This window comes from Pseudophryne corroboree, chromosome 8 (assembly GCF_028390025.1).
Source record: "Pseudophryne corroboree isolate aPseCor3 chromosome 8, aPseCor3.hap2, whole genome shotgun sequence".
Lineage (NCBI taxonomy): Eukaryota > Metazoa > Chordata > Amphibia > Anura > Myobatrachidae > Pseudophryne > Pseudophryne corroboree.
In genome coordinates, this window is record NC_086451.1 from 385,471,543 (window position 1) to 385,495,390 (window position 23,848).

At 46.9% G+C, this 23,848-nt stretch overlaps 1 protein-coding gene across 2 annotated transcripts in view; it reads left to right on the forward strand.

Annotated features, from left to right (window-relative positions):
- DPF1 (double PHD fingers 1) overlaps positions 1-22,317 on the forward strand; it is a 225,842-nt gene extending 203,525 nt beyond the window's left edge. For both annotated transcript variants that reach the window (XM_063937657.1, XM_063937658.1), the window contains exon 12: positions 17,648-22,317. In XM_063937657.1, the coding sequence (XP_063793727.1) occupies positions 17,648-17,718 (71 nt within the window). In that variant the 3' untranslated portion in view covers positions 17,719-22,317. The remainder of the gene's footprint in view (positions 1-17,647) is intronic.
- Positions 22,318-23,848: the final 1,531 nt, after the last annotated feature.

Consider the following 23,848-nt stretch of genomic DNA (forward strand, 5'->3'; position numbering starts at 1 on the left):
ATGAGATCCGTGCATGTTTTTCAGTGGGAAGGGGTGGGAAAGTGTTAATTTTTCCAAAAAAAAATGCGTGGGGTCCCCCCTCCTAAGCAAAACCAGCCTCGGGCTCTTTGAGCCGGTCCTGGTTGAAAAAATATGGGGAAAAAAGTGACAGGGGTTCCCCCATATTTAAACAACCAGCATCGGGCTCTGCGCCTGGTCCTGGTTTCAAAAATACGGGGGACAAAAAGCGTAGGGGTCCCCCATATTTCTGAAACCAGCACCAGGCTCCACTAGCCAGATACATAATGCCACAGCCAGGGGACACTTTTTTATATTGGTCCCTGCGGCCCTGGCATTACATACCCAACTAGTCACCCCTGGCCGGGGTACCCTGGAGGAGTGGGGACCCCTTCAATCAAGGGGTGTCCCCCCTCCAGCCACCCAAGGGCCAGGGGTGAAGCCTGAGGCTGTCCCCCCCCATCCAAGGGCTGCGGATGGGGGACTGATAGCCTTTTTGTCAAAATTTGAATATTGTTTTTAGTAGCAGTACTACAAGTCCCAGCAAGCCTCCCCGCAAGCTGGTACTTGGAGAACCACAAGTACCAGCATGCGGTGGAAAACCGGGCCCACTGGTACCTGTAGTACTACTACTAAAAAAATACCCCAATAAAAACAGAAGACACACACCTTGAAAGTAAAAGTTCAATACATACATCCACACCTCCATACACACATACTTACCTATGTTCACACGAGGGTCGGTCCTCTTCTCCATGTAGAATCCATGGGGTACCTGTTGGAAAAATTATGATCACATAATCCAGTGTAGTACGGTCCTCTTCTTTACTATTTGTAATCCACGTACTTTGCAAAATAAAAAAAACGGATACACGACCACGCACTGAAAGGGGCCCCATGTTTTCACATGGGACCCCTTTCCCTGACTGCCAGGAACCCCCCCTGACTTCTGTCTAAGAGGGTTCCTTCAGCCAATCAGGGAGCGCCACGTTGTGGCACCCTCCTGATTGGCTGTGTGCTCCTGTAGTGTATGTCAGGCAGCACACGGCAGTGTTACAATGTAGCGCCTATGCGCTCCATTGTAACCAATGGTGGGAACTTTGTGGTCCGAAAGTAACCTCACCGCTGACCACAAAGTTCCCACCATTGGTTACAATGGAGCGCATAGGCGCAACATTGTAACACTGCTGTGTGCTGCCTGACATACACTACAGGAGCACACAGCCAATCAGGAGGGTGCCACAACGTGGCGCTCCCTGATTGGCTGAAGGAACCCTCTTAGACAGAAGTCAGGGGGGGTTCCTGGCAGTCGGGGAAAGGGGTCCCATGTGAAAACATGGGGCCCCTTTCAGTGCGTGGTCGTGTATCCGTTTTTTTATTTTGCAAAGTACGTGGATTACAAATAGTAAAGAAGAGGACCGTACTACACTGGATTATGTGAGTATAATTTTTCCAACAGGTACCCCATGGATTCTACATGGAGAAGAGGACCGACCCTTGTGTGAACATAGGTAAGTATGTGTGTATGGAGGTGTGGATGTATGTATTAAACTTTTACTTTCAAGGTGTGTGTCTTCTGTTTTTATTGGGGTATTTCTCTAACGTCCTAGTGGATGCTGGGGACTCCGTCAGGACCATGGGGAATAGCGGCTCCGCAGGAGACAGGGCACAAAAGCAAGCTTTTAGGATCACATGGTGTGTACTGGCTCCTCCCCCTATGACCCTCCTCCAAGCCTCAGTTAGGTTTTTGTGCCCGTCCGAGAGGGTGCAATCTAGGTGGCTCTCCTAAAGAGCTGTTTAGAAAAGTTTTTTTTTAGGTTTCAATCTCAGTGATTCCTGCTGGCAACAGGATCACTGCATCGAGGGACTTAGGGGAGAGATTTCCAACTCACCTGCGTGCAGGATGGATTGGAGTCTTAGGCTACTGGACACTTAGCTCCAGAGGGAGTCGGAACACAGGTCAGCCTGGGGTTCGTCCCGGAGCCGCGCCGCCGATCCCCCTTACAGACGCTGAAGAGACGGCAGAACGGAGGTCCGGAAAACAGGCGGCAGAAGACTCCACAGTCTTCATGAAGGTAGCGCACAGCACTGCAGCTGTGCGCCATTGTTGTCACACGGCTCACTGACTCAGTCACGGAGGGTGCAGGGCGCTGCTGGGGGCGCCCTGGGCAGCAATATAATTACCTTTAGTGGCAAAATAAATACATCACATATAGCCATTAAGGCTATATGTATGTATTTTAACCCAGGCCAGTTTATTAAAAACCGGGAGAAGAAGCCCGCCGGAAAAGGGGCGGAGCTTATTCTCCTCAGCACTCAGCGCCATTTTCCTGCTCAGCTCCGCTGGTGAGGAAGGCTCCCAGGACTCTCCCCTGCACTGCACTACAGAAACAGGGTAACAAAGAGAAGGGGGGCATAAATTGGCGATATTTATATATTAAGAGCGCATATATAGTAAACAACACCTTCTAGGGTTGTTTATATACATTTATAGCGCTTTTGGTGTGTGCTGGCAAACTCTCCCTCTGTCTCCCCAAAGGGCTAGTGGGTCCTGTCCTCTATCAGAGCATCCCCTATGTGTGTGCTGTATGTCGGTACGTGTGTGTCGACATGTATGAGGAAAATATTGGTGAGGAGGCGGAGCAAATTGCCTGTAATGGTGATGTCACTCTCTAGGGAGTCGACACCGGAATGGATGGCTTATTTATGGAAATTACGTGACAATGTCAACACGCTGCAAGCCGGTTGACGACATGAGAGGGCCGGCGAACGAATTAGTATCTGTCCAGGCGTCTCAAACACCGTCAGGGGCTGTAAAATGCCCATTTACCTCAGTCGGTCGACACAGACCCAGACACGGACACTGATTTCAGTGTCGACGGTGAAGAAACAAACGTATTTTCTTTTAGGGCCACACGTTAAGGGCAATGAAGGAGGTGTTACATATTTCTGATACTCCAAGTACCACAAAAAAGGGTATTATGTGTGAGGTGAAAAAACTACCTGTAGTTTTTCCTGAATCAGATAAATTAAATGAAGTGTGTGATGATACGTGGGTTTCCCCCGATAGAAAATTATTGGCGGTATACCCTTTCCCGCCAGAAGTTAAGGCGCGGTGGGAAACACCCCTCAGGGTGGATAAGGCGCTCACACGCTTATCAGAACAAGTGGCGGTACCATCTACGGATAGGGCCGTACTTAAGGAGCCAGCTGATAGGAGGCTGAAAAATATCCTAAAAAGTATACACACACATGCTGGTGTTATACTGCGACCAGCGATCGCCTCAGCCTGGATGTGCAGAGCTGAGGTGGCTTGGTCGGATTCCCTGACTAAAAATATTGATACCTTTGACAGGGACAGTATTTTATTGACTATAGAGCATTTAAAGGATGCATTTCTATATATGCGAGATGCGCAGAGGGATATTTGCACTCTGGCATCAAGAGTAAATGCGATGTCCATATCTGCAAGAAGATGTTTATGGACACGACAGTGGTCAGGTGATGCAGATTCCAAACGGCACAAAGATGTATGGCCGTATAAAGGGGAGGAGTTATTTGGGGTCGGTCCATGGGACCTGGTGGCCAGGGCAACTGCTGGAAAATCCACCGTTTTTTACCCTAAGTCACATCTCTGCAGAAAAAGACACCGTCTTTTCAGCCTCAGTCCTTTCGTCCCTATAAGAGTCATATCTGCCCAGGGATAGAGGAAAGGGAAGAAGACTGCAGCAGGCAGCCCATTCCCAGGAACAGAAGCCCTCCACCGCTTCTACCAAGTTCTCAGCATGACGCTGGGACCGTACAGGACCCCTGGATCCTACAAGTAGTATCCAAGGGGTACAGATTGGAATGTCGAGAGGTTTCCCCCCTCGCAGGTTCCTGTAGTCTGCTGTACCAATGTCTCCCTCCGACAGGGAGGCAGTATTGAAAACAATTCACAAGCTGTATTCCCAGCAGGTGATAATAAAATTACCCCTCCGACAACAAGGAAAGGGGTATTACTCCACACTATATGGTGGTACTGAAGGCTAGGTGAGACCTATTCTAAATCTGAAAAATTTGAACACTTACAAGGGTTCAAATCCAGATAGAGTCACTCAGAGCAGTGATAGCAAAGAACAAGGGGACTATATGGTGTCCCGGGACATCAGGGATGCTTACCTCCATGTCCCAAAATTTGCCTTTTCTCACCAAGGGTACCTCAAGTTCGTGGTACAGAACTGTCACTATCAGTTTCAAGACGATGCCGTTGGATTGTCCAAGGCACCCCGGGGTCCTTACCAAGGTAATGACCGAAAGGAGGATTCGTCTTCAAAGAAAATGGACGACCTCCTGATAAGAACAAGGTCCAGAGAACAGTTGGAGGTCGGAGTAGCACTATCTCAAGTAGTTCTACGACAGCACGGGTGGATTCTAAATATTCCAAAACCGCAGTTGTTCCGACGACACGTCTGCTGGTCCTAGGGATGATTTTGGACACAGTCCAAGAAAAAGGTGTTTCTCCCAGAGGAGAAAGCCAGGGAGTTATCCGAGCTAATCGGGATCCTCCTAAAACCAGGAAAAGTGTCAGTGCATCATTGCACAAGAGTCCTGGTAAAAAATGGTGGCTTATTACGAAGCGCTTCCATTCGGCAGATTTCACGCAAGAACTCTTCAGTGGGATCTGCTGGACAAATGGTCCGGATCGCATCTTCAGATGCATCAGCGGATAACCCTATATCCAAGGACAAGGGTGTCTCTCCTGTGGTGATTACAGAGTGCTCATCATCTAGAGGGCCGCAGATTCGGCATTCAGGATTGGATGCTCGTGACCACGGAGGCCAGCCTGAGAGGCTGGGGAGCAGTCACACAAGGAGTGTGATCAAGTCTGGAGAATTCTCTCCACATAAATATACTGGAGCTAAGAGCAAATTTATAATGCTCTAAGCTTAGCAAGACCTCTGCTTCAAGGTCAGCCGGTATTGATCCAGTGGGATAACATCACGGCAGTCGCCCACGTAAACAGAAAGGGCGGCACAAGAAGCAGGAGGGCAGTGGCAAAACTGCAAGGATTTTTCGCTAGGCGGAAAATCATGTGATAGCACTGTCAGCAGTGTTCATTCCGGGAGTGGACGACTGGGAAGCAGACTTCCTCAGCAGGCACGGCCTCCACCCGGGAGAGTGGGAACTTCATCGGGAAGTTTTCCGCATGATTGGGAACCGTTGGGAAAGACCAAAGGAGGACATGATGGCGTCCCGCCCGAACAAAAAATGGGACAGGTATTGCGCCAGGTCACGAGACCTTCAGGCGATAGCTGTGGACGTCCTGGTAACACCGTGGGTGTAACAGTCGGTGTATGTGTTCCCTCCTCTGCTTCTCATAACCAAGGTATTGAGAATTAAAAGACATAGAGGAGTAAGAACTATACTCGTGGCTCCGGATTGGCCAAGAGGGACTTGGTAACCGGAACTTCAAGAGATGCTCACAGAGGACTAATGGCCTCGGGAGCTAAGAAGGGATTTGCTTTCAGCAAGTACCATGTCTGTTCCAAGAGGAACCGTGGCATCGGCCTTTAAGAAAGGACCTGCTCCAGCAGGGACCTTGGCTGTTCCAAGACTTACCGCGACTGCGTTTGACGGCATGGCGGTTTGAACGCCGGATCCTAAGGGAAAAGGCATTCCGGAAGAGGTCATACCTACCCTGGTCAAAGCCAGGAAGGAGGTGACCGCACAACGTTATCACCACATGTGGTAAAAATATGTTGCGTGGGTGAGGCCAGGAAGGCCCCACGAAAAAATTTCAACTAGGTCGATTTCTGCACTTCCTGCAAACAGGAGTGTCTATGAGCCTCAAATTGGGGTCCATTAAGGTTCAAGTTTCGGCCCTATAGATTTTCTTCCAAAAAGAATTGGCTTCAGTTCCTGAAGTCCAGACGTTTGTCAAGGGAGTATTGCATATACAGCCCTTGTGTGCCTCCAGTGGCACCGTGGGATCTCAACGTAGTGTTGGGATTCCTCAAATCATATTGGTTTGAACCACTCAAATCTGTGGATTTGAAATATCTCACATGGAAAGTGACCATGCTGTTGGCCCTGGCCTCGGCCAGGCGATTGTCAAAATTGGCGGTTTTGTCTTACAAAAGCCCATATTTGATTTTCCATTCGGACAGGGCAGAACTGCGGACTCGTCCCCAGTTTCTTCCTAAGGTGGTGTCAGCGTTTCACCTGAAACAACCTATTGTGGTGCCTGCGGCTACTAGGGACTTGGAGGACTCCAAGTTGCTAGACGTTGTCAGGGCCCTGAAAATATATATATATATATATATATATATATATAATTCCAGGACGGCTGGAGTCAGAAAGTCTGACTTGCTGTTTATATTGTAGGCACCCAAAAAGCTGGGTGCTCCTGCTTCTAAGCAGACTATTGCTCGTTGGATTTGTAGTACAATTCAGCTTGCACATTCTGTGGCAGGCCTGCCACAGCCAAAATATGTAAATGCCCATTCCACAAGGAAGGTGGGCTCATCTTGGGCGGCTGCCCGAGGGGTCTCGGCTTTACAACTTTGCCGAGCAGCTACTTGGTCAGGGGCAAACACGTTTGCTAAATTCTACAAATTTGATACCCTGGCTGAGGAGGACCTGGAGTTCTCTCATTCGGTGCTGCAGAGTCATCCGCACTCTCCCGCCCGTTTGGGAGCTTTGGTATAATCCCCATGGTCCTGACGGAGTCCCCAGCATCCACTAGGACGTTAGAGAAAATAAGATTTTACTTACCGATAAATCTATTTCTCATAGTCCGTAGTGGATGCTGGGCGCCCATCCCAAGTGCGGATTGTCTGCATTACTTGTACATAGTTATTGTTACAAAAAAATCGGGTTATTATTGTTGTGAGCCATCTTTTTTAGAGGCTACTTCATTGTTATCATACTGTTAACTGGGTTCAAATCACAAGTTGTACGGTGTGATTGGTGTGGCTGGTATGAGTCTTACCCGGGATTCAAGATCCTTCCTTATTGTGTACGCTCGTCCGGGCACAGTACCTAACTGAGGCTTGGAGGAGGGTCATAGGGGGAGGAGCCAGTACACACCATGTGATCCTAAAAGCTTGCTTTTGTGCCCTGTCTCCTGCGGAGCCGCTATTCCCCATGGTCCTGACGGAGTCCCCAGCATCCACTACGGACTATGAGAAATAGATTTATCGGTAAGTAAAATCTTATTTTTTTTAGTAGTAGTACTACAGGTACCAGTGGGCCCGGTTTTCCACCGCATGCTGGTACTTGTGGTTCTCCAAGTACCAGCTTGCGGGGGAGGCTTGCTGGGACTTGTAGTACTGCTACTAAAAACAATATTCAAATTTTGACAAAAAGGCTATCAGCCCCCCCATCCGCAGCCCTTGGATGGGGGGGACAGCCTCGGGCTTCACCTCTGGCCCTTGGGTGGCTGGAGGGGGGGGACCCCTTGATTGAAGGGGTCCCCACTCCTCCAGGGTACCCCGGCCAGGGGTGACTAGTTGGGTATGTAATGCCAGGGCCGCAGGGACCAATATAAAAGTGTCCCCCGGCTGTGGCATTATGTATCTGGCTAGTGGAGCCCGGTGCTGGTTTCAGAAATACGGGGGACCCCTACGCTTTTTGTCCCCCGTATTTTTGGAACCAGGACCAGGCGCAGAGCCCGGTGCTGGTTGTTTAAATATGGGGGAACCCCTGTCACTTTTTTCCCCATATTTTGTCAACCAGGACCGGCTCAAAGAGCCCGAGGCTGGTTTGGCTTAGGAGGGGGGACCCCACGCATTTTTTTTTTTCAAGATTTTAACAATGATTTATTTTTTTCTAAAGGTGCACAATGAAGCCCAGCACGGATCTCACAGATCCGGCCGAGATTCATTGTTTTAAAGTCGGCAGTGTTTTACAATCACTCACGTAAAACACTGCAAAAAAATACGAATGACATCGACATCGGTAAATACGAAAATGCAGAATACGACAGCTTAGTAAATTAGTCGTAATAAATTAAAAAAGTTGCAACTTTACACTTTCGATGTCATTCGTGATTGAACTTTAACCTCAATCGGGAAAATACGAATTTCAGTAAATATACCCCCTGGAGTAGATGGGAGGACACATGGAGTAGATGGGAGGACACTTGGAGTAGGGGAGTGGGCACATGCAGTAGACAGATGCACACATTGAGTAGATAAGAGAACACATTAGGGTATATTTACTAAGCTCCCGATTTTGACCGATTTGGTGTTTTTTCTTCAAAGTGTCATTTCGGGAATTTACTAAACCAAAATCTCTGCAGTGATGAGGGCATTCGTATTTTTTGGGAAGTCAAAGAAAAAAAATACGAATGAATACACCATCGGTCAAATGCGCGTTATTTTATACAACTCTGTAATTTACTAAAAATTGTAATTCACAAACACTGCCGGCAATAGCCAAACACTGCCGTGAAAAAATACAATTCGTAAAAAAAAGCAGTTTTAAAATAGACCTGCTTTTTTTTATCGTGTTCTGATAGGCATGCACGGATCAGTGAGATCCGTGCATGTTTATCAGTGGGAAGGGGTGTGAAAGGGTTAAAAATCAGAAAAAAAAATGCTTGGGTTCCCCCTCCTAAGCATAACCAGCCTCGGGCTCGTTGAGCCGGTTCTGGTTGAAAAAATATGGGGAAAAAATTGACAGGGGTTCCCCCATAGTTAAACAACCAGCACCGGGCTCTGCGCCTGGTCCTGGTGCCAAAATTACGGGGGACAAAAAGCGTAGGGGTCCCCCGTATTTTTAACACCAGCACCGGGCTCCACTAGTCAGAGAGATAATGCCACAGCCGGGGTACACTTTTATATAGGTCCCTGCGGCCCTGGCATTAAATCACTAACTAGTCACCCCTGGCCGGGGTACCCTGGAGGAGTGGGGACCCCTTAAATCAAGGGGTCCCCCCCTCCAGCCACCCAAGGGCCAGGGGTGAAGCCCGAGGCTGTCCCCCCCATCCAAGGGCGGCGGATGGGGGTCTGATAGCCAAGTGTAAAAATAAGAAAATTGTTTTTTGTAGCAGTACTACAAGTCCCAGCAAGCCTCCCCCGCAAGCTGGTACTTGGAGAACCACAAGTACCAGCATGCGGTGGAAAAACGGGCCCGCTGGTACCTGTAGTACTACTACAAAAAAAATACCCAACAAAAAACAGAACACACACACCGTGACAGTAAAACTTTATTACATACATGCACACCTACATACACACATACTTACCTATGTTCACACGAGGCTCGGTCCACTTCTCCATGTAGAATCCATGGGGTACCTGTGAATAAAATTATACTCACACAATCCAGGGTAGCTTCTGTCCTCTTCTACTTGTAATCCACGTACTTGGCAAAAAAACAAACCGAAAAACCCGAACCACGCACTGAAAGGGGTCCCATGTTTACACATGGGACCCCTTTCCCCGACTGCCGGGACCCCCCGTGACTCCTGTCAAAGAGGGTCCCTTTAGCCAATCAGGGAGCGCCACGTCTTGGCACTCTCCTGATTGGCTGTGCGCTCCTGAGCTGTCAGTCAGGCTGCGCACTGAAGATACAATGTAGCGCATGGGCGTTCCATTGTATCCAATGGTGGGAACTTTGCGGTCAGCAGTTGAGGTTACTCGCGGTCAACCGCTGACCGCAAAGTTTCCACCATTGGATACAATGGAGCGCCCTGCGGTTGGACATATGGAGTAGATGGATATACACATGAAGTTGATAGGAGGACACATTGACTAGACAGAAGGACACATGGAGTAGTTAGGAGGACACATACATAGATAGATGGACACATGGTGCAGAAGGATTTACATATAGAGTAGATGGATGGACACATGATGTTGATGGGAAGACACATTGGCTAGACTGGAGGCCACATGGAGTAGACACAGGGACAAATGGAGTAGGCGGGAGGACACATGGAGTAGATAGGAGGACAGATACAGTAGACAGATGGACACATTGAATAGACGGGAGGACACATGAAGTAGACTGATAGACACATGGAGTAGATGGATGGACACATGGAGTAGAAGGAAAGACACTTGGACATGGAATAGGTGGGAGGGCATATGGAGTAGATGGATGGACACGTAGTAGATAGGACACATACAGTAGACAGAGGAACACATGGAGTAGATGGGAGGACACATACAGTAGACAGATGGACACATGGAGCAGATAGATGGAAACATTGAGTGGATGGGAGAACACATGTAGTATCTGGGAGAACACATGGCGTAGACAGGTGTATACATGTAGTAGATGGGAGGACACATAGAATAGATAGGAGGTCGCATACAGTAGACAGATGGAAACATGGAGTAGGTGGGAGGACACATAGAGTAGATGGATGGATACATGGAGTGGATGTAAAAACACATGTATCGGGGAGAACACATGGAGTAAATGGGATTTCACACAGAGTAGCTGGAAGGGACCATGGAGTAGACATATGGACGCATGGAGTAGACGGATGGACACGTAGTAGCTGGGAGGACACATTCAGTAGACGGATGGACACATGGAGTAGATAGGAGGACAAATGGAGTAGTTGGAAGGACACATCGAGTAGATAGATGGACACATGGGGGTATATTTACAAAGATTCGTGTTTTTGCCGTTTTGAAGGGTGTTTGAACTCGAATGGTATCGGGGGCATTTTACTGCAACTTTTTGAATCCTGATACGATCATTCACTAAGCTGCCGAGTTTTGCACAATCGTTTTTTCCGATGTCGATGTGATTCGTAATATCAGGCAGTGTTTTACGGGAGTGATGAGTAAAACACTGCCTGACAAAACACAAGGAATCCCGGCCGGATCTGTGAGATCCGTGCAGGGCTTCATTGTGTACCTTAATAAGTTGTTTAAAGTCTTAAAAAATCTGAAAAAAATTGCGTGGGGTCCCCCCTCCTAAGCACAACCAGCCTCGGGCTCTTTGAGCCAGTCCTGTTTGAAAAAATATGGGGGGAAAAATGACAGGGGTTCCCCCATATGTAATCAACCAGCACCGGGCTCTGCGCCTGGTCCTGGTTCCAAAAATACGGGGGACAAAAAGCGTTGGGGTCCCCCGTATTTTTTAAACCAGCACCGGCTCCACTAGCCAGGTACATAATGCCACAGCCGGGGGACACTTTTATACTGGTCCCTGCGGCCCTGGCATTACATACCCAACTAGTCACCCCTGGCCGTGGTACCCTGGAGGAGTGGGAACCCCTTAAATCAAGAAGTCCCCCCCCTCCAGCCACCCAAGGGCCAGGGGTGAAGCCCGAGGCTGTCCCCCCCATCCAAGGGCGGCGGATGGGGGGCTGATAGCCTTTTAAAAAAAATGTGAATATTGTTTTTAGTAGCAGTACTACAAGTCCCAGCAAGCCTCCCCCGCAAGCTGGTACTTGGAGAACCACAAGTACCAGCATGCGGTGGAAAGCCGGGCCCGCTGGTACCTGTAGTACTACTACTAAAAAAATACCCCCAAAAAACAGGACACACACACCGTGAAAGTATAAGTTTATTACATACATGCACACCTCCATACATACATACTTACCTATGTTCCCACGAGGCTCGGTCCTCTTCTCCATGTAGAATCCTTGGGGTACCTGTGAAAAAAATTACACTCACATAATCCAGTGTAGAATCCGACCTTTGTATAATCCACGTACTTGGCAAAATAATAAAACGGAAACCCGACCACGCACTGAAAGGGGTCCCATGTTTACACATGGGACCCCTTTCCCCGACTGCCAGGACCCCCCCTGACTCCTGTCAAAGCCCGGTGCTGGTTGAAGAAATATGGGGGAACCCCTGTCATTTTTTCCCCCATATTTTTTTAACCAGGACCGGCTCAAAGAGCCCGAGGCTGGTTATGCTTATGAGGGGGTACTCCACGCAATTTTTTTTTTTCAGTTTTTACACTAAACAGACCCTTTTCCATAGATAACCATGCACAGATCTCACTGATCCGTGCATGGTTATCCAAACTCGACTGGAAAAAGCAGGTCTATTTTTTTGCTGCTTTTTTTAACGATTCGAAAAAAAACAGACCCGCACTTGAGCACTCAGAAACTAACACCCAAATACGAATGAATAGTGAATGCCCGTATTGTATGAAATAACAGCCGTGTTTGACCGATGGTCTATTCATTCGTATTTCGGAACTTTGCAAATCAAACCATTACGAATAGTCCAAGCACTGCCGAGATTGGTGCTTAGTGAATTCCCGGATTGGGACTTAGAAAAAAACCCGACAAACTCGGATTCTTAGTAAATACTGACCCTGGAGTAGATGGGTGGACACATGGAATAATTGAGGCTTTGCTGAAGTAGCATCCTGAAACAGGTCACTATTCCTTCTCTAGTAAAGTGGAAACTTTAGCCTGCATAATATGCCACTGCATAACTTAAATGGCTTAGCATACATAATTTCCCAGATTCCTATATCTTAGACATGTAGCTAACGACTACATCATAAATTGAACTAAGCCAATTCTCTACAATGCTTTATTTTACCTTACTTTCTATTTCATATCTCAGAATACCACCCAACATGGCACCTCACCATTCCTACGTCTGCATTGACTGCTTAGAACTTTAATACTTTGCTTGTCTTGCATCAATATTCTAGAGCCCCCTTTCTCCATCTCAGCCACACCTCAGTATTCATTAATTAATCTGCTCAGCAGCAATAATCAAAGGGAATTTGCAACCTCCCAATACAAGGGGCCTGATGCAGAATTGAATGCAAATTAGTTTTGTGTACGTATCCTGCATGTTTGTAAATTGCACATTATATGAAGTGCATAACTCTACGGCCAATTCACATCTCCACTTCGGGGTGAATAGGGTGTAACAGGGCGTTTGCTCATAGGCTATGTTTGAGGAGAGCAGGCCAATGCAGAGTTGTACATATGTTCAATTAAGTCTTTTTTTTCAGATTCTTGTATTACACCAAGAATAGGGCTGGTGTAAGGGCGCACTTATTATGACAGCAATGAAAGCCAGCCAAAACACAGGCGCAGAGCTCTGCCTATAGGCTAGTGCAACTGTGGCCAAATTCCTCTAAGTTGTGGCAAACTCAGTCCGGGACAGGCATAAAGTTTTGGCAACAGGTTCTTGAATTCCCATGTCAAGGCAACTGCAGTTCTTGGGAGGTTGAAAGGGAAGCCAGTTGACCATCATATATTCATAAGAACAAGTCCTTGTTTAGTCTTAGCACAGAAAGAAAGAGGAAAAGCAGACTGGTATAGTAAAGAGAACAGGATGTGCAGACCTAACTATAAATTTCAATGAAAGGAAAACAAGTGCCTAAGAAGGAGGAAAAGCAGACATGTGCATATGGACACCTAATAATCAGGGGTGAGGTGCCTCAGAAGGCAAGATCATAGACAGGTGCATACAGACACGAAGGCAAGCTCATAGGCGCATATGGACACCTAACAATCAGGGGTGAGGTGCCTCAGAAGGCGAGCTCGTAGACAGGCGCATATGGACACCTAACAGTCAGGGATGAGTTGCCTCAGAAGGCGGGCTCATAGACAGGCGCATATGGACACCTAACAATCAGGGATGAGGTGTCTCAGACAGGGTTATATGGACACCTAACAATCAGGGATGAGGTGCCTCAGAAGGCGAGCTCATAGACAGGTGCATATGGACACCTAACAATCAGGGATGTGGTGCCTCAGAAGGCGAGCTCATAGACAGGTGCATATGGACACCTAACAATCAGGGATGAGGTGTCTCAGACAGGGTTATATGGACACCTAACAATCAGGGATGAGTTGCCTCAGAAGGCGGGCTCATAGACAGGCGCATATGGACACCTAACAATCGGGTGAGGTGCCTCAGAATGCGAGCTCATAGACAGGCGCATATGGACACCTAACAATCAGGGATGTGGTGCCTCAGAAGGCGAGCTCATAGACAGGCGCATATGGACACCTAACAATCAGGGATGTGGTGCCTCAGAAGACGAGCTCATAGACAGGCGCATATGGACACCTAACAATCAGGGATGAGGTGTCTCAGACAGGGTTATATGGACACCTAACAATCAGGGATGAGGTGCCTCAGAAGGCGAGCTCATAGACAGGTGCATATGGACACCTAACAATCAGGGATGTGGTGCCTCAGAAGGCGAGCTCATAGACAGGCGCATATGGACACCTAACAATCAGGGATGTGGTGCCTCAGAAGGCGAGCTCATAGACAGGCGCATATGGACACCTAACAATCAGGGATGAGGTACCTCAGAAGGCGAGCTCATAGACAGGTGCATATGGACACCTAACAATCAGGGATGTGGTGCCTCAGAAGGCGAGCTCATAGACAGGCGCATATGGACACCTAACAATCAGGGATGTGGTGCCTCAGAAGGCGAGCTAATAGACAGGCGCATATGGACACCTAACAATCAGGGGTGAGGTGCCTCAGAATGCGAGCTCATAGACAGGCGCATATGGACACCTAACAATCAGGGATGTGGTGCCTCAGAAGGCGAGCTCATAGACAGGCGCATATGGACACCTAACAATCAGGGATGAGGTGTCTCAGACAGGGTTATATGGACACCTAACAATCAGGGATGAGGTGCCTCAGAAGGCGAGCTCATAGACAGGTGCATATGGACACCTAACAATCAGGGATGTGGTGCCTCAGAAGGCGAGCTCATAGACAGGTGCATATGGACACCTAACAATCAGGGATGAGGTGTCTCAGACAGGGTTATATGGACACCTAACAATCAGGGATGAGTTGCCTCAGAAGGCGGGCTCATAGACAGGCGCATATGGACACCTAACAATCAGGGGTGAGGTGCCTCAGAATGCGAGCTCATAGACAGGCGCATATGGACACCTAACAATCAGGGATGTGGTGCCTCAGAAGGCGAGCTCATAGACAGGCGCATATGGACACCTAACAATCAGGGATGTGGTGCCTCAGAAGACGAGCTCATAGACAGGCGCATATGGACACCTAACAATCAGGGATGAGGTGTCTCAGACAGGGTTATATGGACACCTAACAATCAGGGATGAGGTGCCTCAGAAGGCGAGCTCATAGACAGGTGCATATGGACACCTAACAATCAGGGATGTGGTGCCTCAGAAGGCGAGCTCATAGACAGGCGCATATGGACACCTAACAATCAGGGATGTGGTGCCTCAGAAGGCGAGCTCATAGACAGGCGCATATGGACACCTAACAATCAGGGATGTGGTGCCTCAGAAGGCGAGCTCATAGACAGGCGCATATGGACACCTAACAATCAGGGATGTGGTGCCTCAGAAGGCGAGCTCATAGACAGGCGCATATGGACACCTAACAATCAGGGATGTGGTGCCTCAGAAGGCGAGCTCATAGACAGGCGCATATGGACACCTAACAATCAGGGATGTGGTGCCTCAGAAGGCGAGCTCATAGACAGGCGCATATGGACACCTAACAGTCAGGGATGAGTTGCCTCAGAAGGCGGGCTCATAGACAGGCGCATATGGACACCTAACAATCAGGGATGAGGTGTCTCAGACAGGGTTATATGGACACCTAACAATCAGGGATGAGGTGCCTCAGAAGGCGAGCTCATAGACAGGTGCATATGGACACCTAACAATCAGGGATGTGGTGCCTCAGAAGGCGAGCTCATAGACAGGTGCATATGGACACCTAACAATCAGGGATGAGGTGTCTCAGACAGGGTTATATGGACACCTAACAATCAGGGATGAGTTGCCTCAGAAGGCGGGCTCATAGACAGGCGCATATGGACACCTAACAATCAGGGGTGAGGTGCCTCAGAATGCGAGCTCATAGACAGGCGCATATGGACACCTAACAATCAGGGATGTGGTGCCTCAGAAGGCGAGCTCATAGACAGGCGCATATGGACACCTAACAATCAGGGATGTGGTGCCTCAGAAGACGAGCTCATAGACAGGCGCATATGGACACCTAACAATCAGGGATGAGGTGTCTCAGACAGGGTTATATGGACACCTAACAATCAGGGATGAGGTGCCTCAGAAGGCGAGCTCATAGACAGGTGCATATGGACACCTAACAATCAGGGATGTGGTGCCTCAGATATCGAGCTCATAGACAGGCGCATATGGACACCTAACAATCAGGGATGTGGTGCCTCAGAAGGCGAGCTCATAGACAGGCGCATATGGACACCTAACAATCAGGGATGAGGTGCCTCAGAAGGCGAGCTCATAGACAGGTGCATATGGACACCTAACAATCAGGGATGTGGTGCCTCAGAAGGCGAGCTCATAGACAGGCGCATATGGACACCTAACAATCAGGGATGTGGTGCCTCAGAAGGCGAGCTCATAGACAGGCGCATATGGACACCTAACAATCAGGGATGTGGTGCCTCAGAAGGCGAGCTCATAGACAGGCGCATATGGACACCTAACAATCAGGGATGTGGTGCCTCAGAAGGCGAGCTCATAGACAGGCGCATATGGACACCTAACAATCAGGGATGAGGTGCCTCAGAAGGCGAGCTCATAGACAGGCGCATATGGACACCTAACAATCAGGGATGAGGTGCCTCAGAAAGCGAGCTCATAGACAGGTGCATATGGACACCTAACAATCAGGGATGAGGTGCCTCAGAAGGCGAGCTCATAGACAGGCGCATATGGACACCTAACAATCAGGGATGAGGTGCCTCAGAAGGCGAGCTCATAGACAGGCGCATATGGACACCTAACAATCAGGGATGAGGTGACTCAGAATGCGAGCTCACGCAGTGCTTCTCTGGGTCACTCATAACATTTAACTACAGGGAAACCTCTGGATGGTGGATAAATTGCTTTTCTTTTTTTCAAAGCACTGAACAAATATCTCTTTAGGATGTCATATTTTAAGACCGCTGTCCGGCTTTTTACAGCCAGTCCATTAACCTTACAGAGAAATAAGATCTCCCACACTATTCCAGCAGCGATCATTATAGCGCTATATAAATATGTACACGTTACTCAATCTGTTTCCATTTCCCAAACAGTCCCACTATTTTACAGGTTAATATATGTGCATTTTGGTAGGTTTGTTCCTTATTAGTCAGAATTCTGATATAAATGAAGGTACAGAACAGAGATAGGCATATTTTATATCCAGTTACTTCTGAGGTGCTTAGCAGAATATCATGGAGGATGTATATATAAGCTTGTATATAAACTGCACAGGATTATTATTGTTACTGTGTAGTTACCATAAGAAAATATTCTACCCCAGTCCTAGCCAATCTGTGGCTCTACAGCTGTTGTGAAACTACAAGTTGTAGTTGCACAACAGCTGTAGAGACACAGGTTGGCCAGGCCTGCTCTACCCTGTTTGCTGGAATGGATTCCTGCAGATCTTGTCATTTGTGTGGGAACAGAACTGCATCATGGGAAGTCTTTTTTTTATGATAAACAGATATGTCACAGAGGTGTTGTTCTTCCATTTAAAGAGTGTTTTGCCTATGCAAAGTGTAGGCAGCCATTTTGCAAACTCAGCCAATATCCCTGAGAATGCAGCCTGTCAATCAAGTAGCAACTACCTATATCCCACGCGCTATTTGCCTCCTAGGGTCACAGGACTTAATGATGATGGTAGTATGAAAGTGTCCTATGACCTGGATTTTCTTGTTGCAGGGAGCTGGAGCTGTCACTTGTGCCTGAGACAACTGAAGGAGAAAGCATCGGCCTACATCACACTGACCTAGAGTGATTTACCCTGCAGGACAAAGATCACTGCTTCCCTCAGTCTGGTCTTGCATAATCCCAGAATCCTCTGCTTCTTTCATTTCAGCACTATGGCCCTTTCCCCTGCTCAAGTTCCTGAGCGGTATAAAGTAGTTTTATTGGTTCAGCTGTGTGATAAGAATATGAAGTAATGACTATATGCTCCTATTTATTTCTCTGCTACTTCCCTCTAAACTACCCGTACAGTCATCTATTTCTTCTGACTTTTATATTGTGAGGCTACTGCAGACTGCAGCCCAAAGAGATTGACCATAGAATCATATGAACACTTTTACTGTTATATGGATAAAAGCCTATGATGTTTGTATCCTTTCCTTTTAAAATCCAGCACGTGTTTAAAACACCAGAGTCAGTTTTTCTATATCATTTTTTTATTTTATTGACCTGGTACATCAGCCATCCACCCTTGTCTATAATCTACACAAGGTGGTATATTATTCTTTAGAATACAGGAGATTTCTGAATATTGAAGTGGTGATTGTACTGGTGACATCACTTGTGTGATTCCAGTAAGAATACAGGAAATGGATGTTGTATAAATATCAGCCCTATCTGTATAATACCTGGGTCACAATTATTTTATTATATATAATTTTCAAGATTATATCATTAGTATATACATTAGTTCTGTGTTTATGTCACAGCTGATTGATCAGAAAATTATATATACAATATGTAACACATGGACAGGTGTGTTATGCTGGGCAGTATGGAAGTCACGGACACGTGTGTTATGCTGGACAGTATGGAAGTCACGGACACGTGTGTTATGCTGGGCAGTATGGAAGTCACGGTCAGGTGTATTATGCTGGGCAGTATGGAAGTCACGGACAGGTGTATTATGCTGGGCAGTATGGAAGTCACGGATAGGTGTGTTATGCTGGGCAGTATGGAAGTCACGGACAGGTGTATTATGCTGGGTGGGCAGTATGGAAGTCACGGACAGGTGTGTTATGCTGGGCAGTATGGAAGTCACGGACACGTGTGTTATGCTGGGCAGTATGGAAGTCACGGACACGTGTGTTATGCTGGGTGGGCAGTATGGAAGTCACGGACAGGTGTGTTATGCTGGGCAGTATGGAAGTCACGGACAGGTGTGTTATGCTGGGCAGTATGGAAGTCACGGATAGGTGTGTTATGCTGGGCAGTGTGGAAGTCACGGACAGGTGTGTTATGCTGGGCAGTGTGAAAGTCACGGATAGGTGTGTTATGCTGGGCAGTATGGAAGTCACGGACAGGTGCGTTATGCTGGGCAGTATGGAAGTCACGGATAGGTGTGTTATGCTGGGCAGTATGGAAGTCACGGATAGGTGTGTTATGCTGGGCAGTATGGAAGTCACGGATAGGTGTGTTATGCTGGGCAGTATGGAAGTCACGAAGAGGTGTGTTATGCTGGGCAGTGTGGAAGTCACGGACAGGTGTGTTATGCTGGGCAGTATGGAAGTCACGGACAGGTGTGTTATGCTGGACAGTATGGAAGTCACGGATAGGTGTGTTATGCTGGGCAGTATGGAAGTCACGGATAGGTGTGTTATGCTGGGCAGTATGGAAGTCACGGACAGGTGTGTTATGCTGGGCAGTATGGAAGTCACGGATAGGTGTGTTATGCTGGGCAGTATGGAAGTCACGGATAGGTGTGTTATGCTGGGTAGTATGGAAGTCACGGATAGGTGTGTTATGCTGGGCAGTATGGAAGTCACGGACTGGTGTGTTATGCTGGGCAGTTTGGAAGTCACGGACAGGTGTGTTAGGCTGGACAGTATGGAAGTCACGGACAGGTGTGTTATGCTGGGCAGTATGGAAGTCACGGACAGGTGTGTTATGCTGGGCAGTTTGGAAGTCACGGACAGGTGTGTTAGGCTGGACAGTATGGAAGTCACGGACAGGTTTGTTATGCTGGGCAGTATGGAAGTCACGGACAGGTTTGTTATGCTGGCCAGGTAATTTCCTGTACAGGTAGTGTGGAAGGCGTATATTTCTTGGTTGTTGTGTCAGGTAGGGCTGACGTCCTGAAGGTGTGTTGTACAAGGCAGTGCTGATGTTCTAGGTAGTTGCATTGTTCCAGGCAGAGTGTTATACTGGAGAGTGCCGATATATGAGGCAGCTGTACTGTATCCAAGCAGGGCTCAGGTTTTTGCTGGTTTCCTGGCAGATATGTATTGGCGACTGGTGTTAGCATCTTGTTAAGTGAGTTGTGGTGTCTGCGCTGCTGTCCTGGTTAAGGGTTCAAAGCATTGCTGACAGTCTGGACAGGGAACTTATGCCAGGCATTACTGACAGTCATCCTGGTCACAGGTTCCATGTGACGTGCTAACCCTACTCCCAGTACAACGTGCCTCAGTAATGGACTTTAGAGTGAGCGCTAAAACCTTATTCAGGGTATCCGTGTACTAACATACTGTATACTGACAGTGGTTTTACAGAACACTGTGACTTGGCAGATATACCAGTCAGTTAATAGATTTATTATAAATTGCTCTGTACATTTCACTTTGCAGGCAGTACTGGACCTAAACATATGTGTATATCTGGGGACTATAGTCATTACCTGTAAATACACACACCCTCTTTATACAGGCCCTCCGTGTCTGTCTCTCTTCCTCTGATCCATGGCCATTGACGTGTCTTCAGACAGCATTGAGGAAAACATAGTTTTGTGTACAAAACAATACCCATCCTAGGCTGCTATAGCCAAAAGTTTTCTTTGAAATTACTTAAGATGTTTGACGCTTGCAACTTAAATCTATTCATTAGCTCATAAAGGGAATCACTATAATTCCACCTTTTCCTGCTTTCATCAATGGCTAACACAATACAATGCTTTGCTGCTTGTCATTTAATGAACCTGGTAACCATGCTGCGAGTCAGCATCCATAATGTTACTGGAATCCCAAGTTCATCGATATTCACTGAGAACTGGTTAAACAATGCACAAAGCCGCTATTAGCTGTGGCCCCAGGACATAATCTAGCTGTCGGGGTGTTCTGGGGTGTACAGGGCTCTTAAATCACCGGGGAACGCGGGATCTTTCTTTACGAGCTCCGTCATGGTACTTGGTCACACTGCTTATAACTTGCGTGTGAGAATGAACGCTGTGTGTGTGTGTGTGTGTGTGTGTGTGTGTGTGTGTGTGTGTTGCCGTGAACTAATGAGAACACAAAGCACTTAGCTAAGTGAGTGCCTGATGGTGGGACAGGGATACGACTGCCCAGATAAGGTTTATGCCTCTTATTGGCCAGACTGGGCTCATTCATGATCAATGTGATCAATGTGGAAGCCATTTAATACGAATCTGTAACTATAAAGGGCTACTAAACCTAAATACAAGTTATTCCAGTGTAATAATGCACGTTGTGACATTCACAAATATATGGGGTATGTTAATGTTCCCATATCCTGAAAGAACATGAGATGTATGACATTGTATTGTATTTGCCGTGCAGCTATACCTGTTCTCTGTGTCTAATCAGTCATACTGTATAAAGAAGGGCCTGCTGCCACACGGTGGGATATTTTCTTTCCATTTTGACTATATAGTCAAAATCGCAAGAAAAGTTAGTGCAGATCGAAAGGTGAAAGTGACCTTGCGATCCTGATTCGATCCCGATGCGCAGTCCCGCCAGGTCGGCATCGCAAGAAAAGATAGACTGTGCAGGCAAGTCAATCCTTACTAGATCGGTGTACTATCTAGTTCATCTCACATGTCAATGACATCTCACATAAGCCAAAATCTCACATAAGCCAAAATCGTAAGCACACATTGGGGGTCATTCCGAGTTGTTCGCTCGTTGCCGATTTTCGCAACGGAGCAATTAAGGCGAAAATGCGCTTGTGCATGGTACGCAGTGCACATGCGCTAAGTATTTTAGCAGAAAACTTAGTAGATTTACTCACGTCCGAACGAAGAATTTCCATCGTTGAAGTGATCGGTGAGTGATTGACAGGAAGTGGGTGTTTCTGGGCGGAAACTGACTGTTTTCTGGGAGTGTGTGGAAAAACGCAGGCATGCCACGATAAAACGCGGGAGTGTCTGGTAAAACGGGGGAGTGGCTGGCCGAACGCAGGGCGTGTTTGTGACATCAAACCAGGAACGAAACGGGCTGAGCTGATCGCAGTGTAGGAGTAAGTCTGGAGCTACTCAGAAACTGCTAAGAATTTTCTATTCGCAATTCTGCTAATCTTTAATTCGCAATTCTGCTATGCTAAGATACACTCCCAGAGGGCGGCGGCCTAGCGTGTGCAATGCTGCTAAAATCTGCTAGCAAGCGAACAACTCGGAATGACCCCCATAGTCCATATCTCAAGAAAAGTTAGTCAAAATCTGTGCTATCTGGGCTCCAGGGAGTTCAAGGGAAATCACAAGTGAAAATCGGACATAGCAAGGATCTCACCGTGTGTACACACCCTTAGACAGGAGGTCTGCTGTGCATTGGGAAAACAACTTCCTCCATACTCAAAACTATATCTCCAATAATTCCAGTTCTCATAGGCTCCTAGCCTGATCACATATATTTTTTGTTGTATTATATGCTACTATAGCTTTGTGGTTTTTTTTTTTTTTTTTAATAAACTGACTTGTATTTGCTTTTAGTAGTCCTTAAAGGGTGATGGGACACCCTACATACATTTCCTAAATATTCAGATAATACACAGTAGGGACCTGTTTGTATGGTAAGATGCCTAGGCACTTATGTGGCTCCTTAAAGGGAGGTTTATGGGTGGACATATTTTTTCCTGATGCTAAATGAATCTATACAGTATGTACTTATTGCTAGGGATGGCCATCAGTTTGTTCTCCATCGATGGTTACATTGATGGCAAAATGGTAAGTAACCACCGATGGTAGTAAACTATGTAATGTGTGGCCATGGAATGTTATATTAACCCATGGTCATCCCTATTCCTTCAATGACTGACCCAGGGGCCAATCAGAACCAGAGGGTGGTGCTTCTCTGGGGTCAGGGGGCGGAGCTCCATGTCTCGGCACCTTATTTATAAAAAAAAAACATCGGGTGATTCTGTACCATCGGTTCTCCCCATCGATGCCAAAATGATTTGACATCAGCCATAAACCATCAATGATTTTAAATCATCGATGGTCGATGGCCATCCCTACCACTTGCTGTGTTTGTGGCACGTCTTACTAGCAAACATAAGTTCATTCCTTGATCAAGAAAAGACACACAAAGCTCTAGTTACAGTAATATAAGTACTAAATATAATATAACGAGACAGTCTTACTGCAGTCACATACAAACATTTCTTAAGGTCAGATAATAGCAATGGAGAAACATTTAAAAACTAATTGGGAAATACTTAAAATACTACATAAAAGTAGTATGTCTTCCAGGCCAAGACTTCACAACTTCCCAGTTCCCCTGCTCCCTCCTATCACTGTGCTGTGATACCCACCCAATAACATACTCCTCCCTCACATTCATTATTTTTATATGTCTTTTTTCCATTGTGAATATCTGGTATTAATAAAGTTTGTATATAATGAAACCACAGCGACCAATAAGACAGTTGCTTCCATTGTCTGACCTGCACTAGGCACATAAACCCTAATTGCTGATAGGTTGCCATAGTTTTACCACAGATTTGCACCTTTGAACTATGTTAGTAAAATACCCCTCAAAGTGTGATTTGCTAGTTGGATATATTTGTATTGATCTGGGATATGCTTGTGATGGCCAAGCATCATGACTTTTTATTTCAGCGTGAATCATGTATTGTCTCAATCAGAATATTCAGCTCTTCTTTATCCTCCCGAGTCCCTATCATTATTATTAGCTAGGAATGATTTTTATATGCTGAAGGGAGTTTGTCCCTCTGAAGTGCCCTCATATAGTTGTTTTTTTTATTTATTTTATAGGCCAGTCCGATTTGTGCTGTGAGTGACCTTATTGGTGAGATGTAATAGCGTCCGAATTTGCCGGAGGTACAGGATGCCGGCTGAACTCTGACTTTTTTTTTAAAGTGGCAACCAAAACCATGCCTTGTAAATGATTGCCGCTTAAAAAAAAACATCCAAGTTTGGCCAGCATACCGCACCTTCGGCAAACTCGGACTCTATTACATCTTGCCTTA